This window comes from Pteropus vampyrus, unplaced genomic scaffold (genome assembly GCF_000151845.1).
Source record: "Pteropus vampyrus isolate Shadow unplaced genomic scaffold, Pvam_2.0 Scaffold235, whole genome shotgun sequence".
Classification (NCBI taxonomy): domain Eukaryota; kingdom Metazoa; phylum Chordata; class Mammalia; order Chiroptera; family Pteropodidae; genus Pteropus; species Pteropus vampyrus.
In genome coordinates this window covers 159,464-166,480 of record NW_011889016.1, presented here as the reverse complement: position 1 = coordinate 166,480, position 7,017 = coordinate 159,464, and the positions used below count along the sequence as shown (strand labels likewise).

Below are 7,017 nucleotides of genomic sequence, written 5' to 3'. Positions count from 1 at the left end.
CAGCGTCCCCAGGGAGCACCCTGCTGCCCGAGACCTTCCAACCACAGCCCAGGGGCCTTCCTGCTCGAAGCCCTGCTGTGCCCCCACAGCACCTGTCCCACCTTCTCCTCTCCCCTCGCTCCAGCCCACGGCCACCTCCATCCCCTCCCGCCAACACTGTCCCTGTGCCTGCAAGTCAATGTCCGGTCACAAAGCTGCCACGTGCGCTGTCTCCCGCCCGCCCGGCCATCTGTTCGTGTCACTCGTCCTCCCCTGGCCCTGTGCATGCGTGTGCACACGGTGTCAGTTCCAACACCACACTGATGTCTGCATCTTTCCATCCCTGGTCTGTCCTGTCGCAGGGCCTGGCATGCAACAGGGACTCAACAACCACTGCTGAATGACAGGCGGAAGGAAATACAGATAAGACAACTAGCCGGCATTTCACCCTGTCCGAAGGACAGCAGCAAAGTGCCGGACAGCAGCAAAGTGCCCGACAACACCCAGGGTTAGTAGGACGCACGCCCCACAGGTGCTAGTGTGCTGCCACCACGGTCTGAATGTTCGTATCCCCCAAACTTCAAATGCTGAAACCTGACCCCAAAGGTAATGGTGTGGGGAGGTGGGCTTACGCCATGACGATGAGTGTCCTTAAAACAGAGACCCCCTAGAGCTCCCGGGCCCTCCCACCGCAAGGACACAGCAAGGAGTCGCAGCCCGATCTTGGGGTCCAGCCTCGAGATTAGAATATGAAAAATAAGTGCTGCTGTTGGTGACCCCCATCTGTGGCGTCATCACTGCAGCCCGAGCACAGCAGGACCCCTTTGGGACCATGGCAGCACTCTTGGGGTGTCCTCAGCCCTGAGAAGCACACCAGGGGGGCTGTCCAGGCAGGAGCAGGGCAGTCTTGTGATGGCCCCACCTCAGGTCTCAGCACAGGTGAGTCTGAGGAGAGTGGGCGAGATGGGGAAGGGTGCGGGGGGAGGACATGGGAGTCTCAGGACGGCAGAGGACGCCTGGCCAGAGCTGGACCTGCTGCAGGAGGGGGCAGTCTGTGCTCCGTCCAGGGTACCTGAGACTCGCTGGCTCGGGGTGCCATTGGACCAGATGAAGGAAACCAAGCCACCATAGCCTGGGCCCCAGTGACCCTTACCCCTTCCCACACACCTGTCACCAGGTCCTGGCCCAGGCAGGGCTGGCCCCATAGGGTCCCCCTCATACAGGACGGGGCGTCTGCTCCCTACAAGACAGATCGAGTCTAGGGCATCCTGCAGGCACCTGGGAGGGTCCCCTAACCCTTAGCAATGGGCGGGAGAGGGGCTGGCCGGCGAGGGAGAAGGCGCTGAGCAAGCACTGCTGGCCCACAGCAGGGGCGCTACCCAGTGTCCACCTCCCCGCCCCCCGCCCCATGGCTTTGGCTCCACCGCGTTTACCTGTTTGCATTCACTTCCATTTCTCGCTCTGCCTAGTAGCGGAGGACTGCCTCAGACCGCAAATTAGCCAAGCACCCTTTAGAGGAGATCAAGTGACTTCATTCGAAAAATCAAAGACGTTTCCATTTTTGGTGTACACATAGTAACGTGATTTATTTAACATCAGTATTGCAAATGTAATGAAGGCACAGTATCGGAAATACATCTGAAAGCTCTTTTTAAAAGCACTAAGAAAACCTCAGAAAGATTATTATAGTGCATCCACTCATAAAGTTCAACAAATCAGTCTAGATATTAAAAACTTTTCCTTCCAGTAGAAACTGCAAAAATGTCAAATATGATTTCCGTCTGTCTCTTCCCTTCCACCCCTCCCCCTCGGCTTGACTTTAGTGGGTTTTGGCCACACAGGCTGAAGCTGCAGACAGCAGGGCTGTGCCCGGTGCTGGCGAGGACACTCAGAGCAGAAGCACCAGCGGCATCTGCGTCCAGTCACCGTCTTCCCACCTGTGCAGGAGGGGCGTGGATGTGAAGGGACCAAGTGCTAACTCAGGAAGTTTTGCTGCTGCTGACGCAGCAGAGGGAGGGACCTGGCCATGAGCATAATGGACGTCCCAAGAACACAAAACCTGCAGAGCTGAGGCCCAAATGCTGAATTCTGCATGACGAAGCCTTGTCCCGCGGCTGCGTCCGCCTTGCTGTCTATGGCCCGAGGAGAACGGGGACACACGGGTTGTGTGACTGTGGGAAGGGGGCGGGCAGGGTGGCCAGGCACTGTGGCCCTCACGGGCAGGACAACGGAGTGTGTTCGGGAGGGTCTAGCCTGCAGCTCTCCGGTTATGCTGGGGTCCGGCGGCAGTGTGCAAATACTCTGGACTCTGTCGCCCCCGAGTGCTCCCTCCCACGTCACACGCGTGCAGAGGTGCCCGGCCACCGCACCGTGAGGAGCGCAGGGCAGCCCGTGGCCCCCCAGCGGGATGGGGTGCCGAGGGGGCGCCACCCCAGAGGGAGCGCAGAGTGGACCTGCGGTGAGAGGCAGGAATCCAGGGCGGGGGGCCCGCTGGTTTTAACAGGAAGGAGGCGGCAGGGAGACTCCAGATCCTACCGCCTTAGGCTGCCCACCTATGGGTGCCGAGAGCACGGAGGTGCGTTGTGCTCCGCCCGATAACACCCCCCCCACCCCTGCTGGCCCAGCGTCTCCCAGCAGGAGTGGCAGGTCCTCACAGGCAGCAGGTCCTTACCAAAGAGCTTCAGCATTAACCCAGGATCGGAACGCGGACACCCCAAGCCACCGACGACAGAGAAGAAGAGCCCGTACTGAAAAGCAGAATGTTCCCGGTGGACCAGCAAGTCCTCACCAGGGGGCCCCCGCCACACCCGAGACGTCCAGAAGGCGGTGACTTTAGGACAGACGTCCTGTTCCTGAGGTGGCGGGGGTCTGTGCGCCCCAGCATGGGTGGGCTGGGTGGCAGGGGCACCCCCGACCCCAGGGCCTCCCCGCTGTGGCCTCCGGCCTGGTGCTGGCTTCCAGGCCCTGAGACTTTGCCATCAGCCACGGCCCTCGCTGGGTGGGGGTTGGGCGTCACCTTCGCTTTGTACTTTATGCGTCGCATTCAAATTTCCTACAATCAGAACGTATTGCCTTTTCGATTAAAATATATGTACACATACATATATTTCCGGCCCGATTGTCCCTGATGACTCTCCTGGCACGGTGGCCGGAGTCCTCGTTTGAAAACCTGCAGACAGCGGGCGGGACACCGCGGGCTCTCGCCCTTCCCTCTGCATCTCAACGCAGGCTCTGTGGGCTCTGGGTCACGCGATGTGCCGACACCCCGGGGAGACTTCTGGAAGGGGCTGGGCGTCGCTCCGTGAATGTCCACTCCATGTGGCCTCAGACCCTGCTGGGGGTCGCAGAGCACTGCGGCAGGACCCAGCCCTGACAGCCCCTCTTGCCTGGAACTTTCTAGAGTCCTTCCATGAGTGGGTGCATGGTTGCCTGTAGCTCAGTGATAGCCCCGGTTCACTGCCTCAGCCGTGGGGGGACTGTGCCAGGAGCTGGGGCGGGGCCACAGGGAAGACCATGTCTGCTTTCCTGCCCTGCAGACGGATTGCCAGTGGCGGGGTCACCCCCACAGGCCCAGAGAAATACTGTCACACGTGAACAGACCAAGACCACTGCATCTGAGAATCCGGTGATACTTTAGGAAATGCCGAATGAGCTGTTGCCCACATGACAGGCAAACCTGTGCCACTCCGCAGAGCGTCCATGAAGAAAGGCTCCGGCCGGCACCTGCCTGCTGACGGCCCATCGGAGCACAGGCACGTGCCATGCGTGACTAGTGCCCAGCCCTATGGCAGGAAAGTGCCCTCAGAGGCTGTGGGCGGCATCAGTGTTGCCAAGGCACTTTTGGGAAGCATCCTGTGCACCCCGCCCTGACTGTGAGCAGCCCACGGGGGTGAGTCCAGTGGCTCACGCTTGACCATGGATGTGGTCCCGGGAGCTCTGCAGTCACGGCCCAGAGTTGGGGGCTGGTGGCCCCGCATACAGAGGCAGGGAGGAGGCTCCAGGCAGACGCAGAGTGAGGGGTGGCCCGGGGTGAGTTCCCTGCCTGGTCTGGGGGGCGCCCCCAGCATGCCAGGCCCCAGGTGTGGGCTGTACAGGTGGTGCCCGGAGTCTGGCTCTGTTTTCAGGTGCATCCTGGTAGGGAAAGTGACCAGCTGTCTCTTGGCCATGTCACTGGCTCCCAGCCACATCTGGCTTGGGGGCATACAGTAGCCATCTGGTGCATTCTCGGACCCAGAGTCACTCTCCATCTTGATGGGCACATTGAGTGAAAACATGGGGTTGCACGGGGCTCCTGGGGGCATGGGCACACTTCGCACCTTGATGTCCTCAGTGGAATAGCCTCCTACCGCCAGCCGCTGCACAGAGGGCTGAGGGAGCCGGTTCTCCAGGCCCCCCTGCGGGAAGGGGCAGCTGGTGGGAGGGTGCGCCTGGCCCTGACCTCCATCCCGCAAGGCTCTGCTGGCCCGGCTGGGGAAGGCGCTGGGGGCCTGGTGACAGCTGGGGGGGTTCCTGAAGGCAGGGACGGTGCCCAGGCCACCGGGGGAGGACAGGCAAGAGCCCCGGGGTGCGGCATGTGTGGGGAACGGCTCACCCCTGCTGGGCTCTAGCTTCAGCCTGGCCCCATCCTGACCGCGTTTCCCTGTCACCCAGCTCAGGTGCCTCGCAGGCTCTGGTGTCTGGAAGCGGCAGTCATACGTGTGCGTTTCTCTCCGTGCCCTGCCGTGCTCCCCTGCAGCCCTGTCCCTGTGGAGAGCAGATGCCCATCAGAGGGGCAGGGCTCTGAGTCCCGGTGGCAGCAGCTGAGACCGTGCGGTGCCGGCGCCAGCACCCTCCCTCCCTCCCTGTGCCCGGCTGGGCTTTCAGGGCCCAGGGTGGGGGATGCAGGGGTGGTCACCCAGGGTCCGGGCTGCAGGTGGCAGGGGGCGGGGGGGTCCAAAGCCCTGGCAGCCCTGGCTGAAGCCCCGTGGTCCCCAGCCGCCCTCACACGTCCATGACGACCTCCAGGTGAGAGGCGTGTTTGGGCGTGACAGCGAGGCTCACTGTCACGGTCAAGGCCACCAGTCATTCTTTTCTTTCCTGACGCCCGGCTGTGACTCAGTGAGGCCCGGGGCTGCCAGAGAACCCACTCACCCTGCGGCCCCCTCAGGGCCAAGGACGAGGTCGGGGCCACCCCGCAGGCACAGGCACGTGGCCCTGGCTGGAGCCCGGGCCCAGCGGCAGGCGTCCACTTGTGCCCGGAGCACCGAGACGCCACGCTCTCTGTTGCTCCTTCCTGTCAGGGTTCAGAGGAGGGAAACGCCGTGACCGCGAGCGCAGGACAGCGCCCGGACCCGGTGAGCGACTCTGCTCTCGGTGGGAGCGACGCAGGGAGCTTCCTGGGAGCCACAGACCCACAGGAGGGGCCCTCGTCCAGCACCCCCACCCACTCCAAAGGGCACTCCCACAAATGAGCCCAGGGTCCAGGCGACAGGGAGCCCGCTGGGGACACAGACTCATGTCACCCATTTACAGAAGAGGACAAAGTGAACTTTAAAAGTACCTGCTAAGAAGCTGGGTTTTCCGTGCAACTCAGACTCACACAGACTCCTGGTAGCTTTCGCTCTGCAAAGAACAGGTAGCAAAAGGGCATGCAGGTTACGGGCGCCGATGGCAGAAGCCAGCAACAGGACGGCGCTGCTGCTGCGCCTGGGGCGGGCGGGCACGGCGGCTCACACTCGCTAGCGCGCTCTCCATCACAAAGCCCCGGCTCAGCTACAGGGTTGCGGAAAATTCCAATTCCCATCACTTTTCAGGCTAATAAAGGGCTAAAGAACTTGCTTCAGAAAGTAGACGAGCACCAAGAACAATTTTTCGGTGCTCTGTTTTATTCTGCATGGCAAGAACGAAAATACAGTCGACTCTTTCGATTTGCAGCAGTCACTGTGAACACTAGTGAATACCGAGCCCTCGCTCCATGCGTGCATGTACACACACACATGTGCACATGCATGCACACAGGCACAGGCGCACACGCACATGCATGCACGCACAAACGTGCACATGTGCACACATGCACGTGCACACACAAACGCACACGCACACCTGACACAGAGCTTACGTACAACTTTAAATCTCAAGGTAACGCCTCCTGCTGATTCTTTTTAAAAATTATTTTTCAAGAGAAAGACCGAAGCTTGGAAGTGTTGAGTGACTCGCCTGGGGCCACCCCTCTAGCAAGGACAGCAGTGGGATTCAAGTCCCGACACCTGGCCCCAGAGCCAGGGCTCCCCGCACTGCCCTGCCCCACCTGGCTGTCCCCTGGACGTGTCTGCGAGAGAACAGAGACAAGACACAAAGACCAGAGACAGATCAGAGACAGAAGGGGCATCTCCTTCAGCTGGGCCACGTCCATCGGGTGACTGAAACATCTGTCACTCTGGCTTGTCCCGGAGTAACTGCAAAAGGCCCTGGGCCCTGAATCTGGGGTACACGTAAGCTAGCAAGCAGCGCATCCGCCCAGATGGAACCCTGCACAGTCGGGCGAGAAGGCCGTGAAGACCTGTCCGGAAAGGAGCGCCTGAGCAGCTGTCCGCAGGGACAAATGCGCGTGCAGACGGCCGCCAGGGCCTCTGCGTCTCCGGGTTTGCACCCTCCGTCGTCGCTGAGCTCTGAGGGAAGCCAGCGGGATGTGGGTCTGACCACTGGCTATGACTTCCACTCGGAGCAGCAGAGGTTCCCAGGAAGCTCGGGAAGTCGCTTTTCTTAAAATGTTGGGTGAAGTCACCACTCTCCTGGGGCCTTCGTCTGCCCTCGTGAGTTTTAATAGTGTTCTACACAAGAGGCCGTCCAGCACTGATTCAGCTGTCACCATGGGTGCCACCTTCATGTCCCTGCGCCTGCGAGGAAGGTGGGGCTCCCAGGCCATAGGGTGGGCCCCCGCCCAGGCGGCCAGCCTGCAATTCCCCGCATGGGCGCCAGGGGGCGGCGGGAGCCCGTCTCGTGCAGCCGCCCCTAAGGGGCGACGGGAGGGCGGGATTTCCGCTCTGCCCTTAGGAAAAA

The 7,017-nt window shown here is 61.3% G+C and overlaps 1 protein-coding gene across 1 annotated transcript in view; it reads right to left on the bottom strand.

Annotated features, from left to right (window-relative positions):
- Nucleotides 1-2,619: 2,619 nt before the first annotated feature.
- The window catches only part of AHRR (aryl-hydrocarbon receptor repressor), a 56,568-nt gene continuing 52,170 nt past the window's right edge, over nucleotides 2,620-7,017 (bottom strand). Inside the window, exons 7-10 of the mRNA XM_023519751.1 lie at nucleotides 5,618-5,730; nucleotides 5,519-5,580; nucleotides 5,110-5,251; nucleotides 2,620-4,722 (exon numbers count right to left, since the gene is read on the bottom strand). Of these exons, the coding sequence (XP_023375519.1) occupies nucleotides 3,762-4,722; nucleotides 5,110-5,251; nucleotides 5,519-5,580; nucleotides 5,618-5,730 (1,278 nt within the window). The 3' untranslated portion in view covers nucleotides 2,620-3,761. The remainder of the gene's footprint in view (nucleotides 4,723-5,109; nucleotides 5,252-5,518; nucleotides 5,581-5,617; nucleotides 5,731-7,017) is intronic.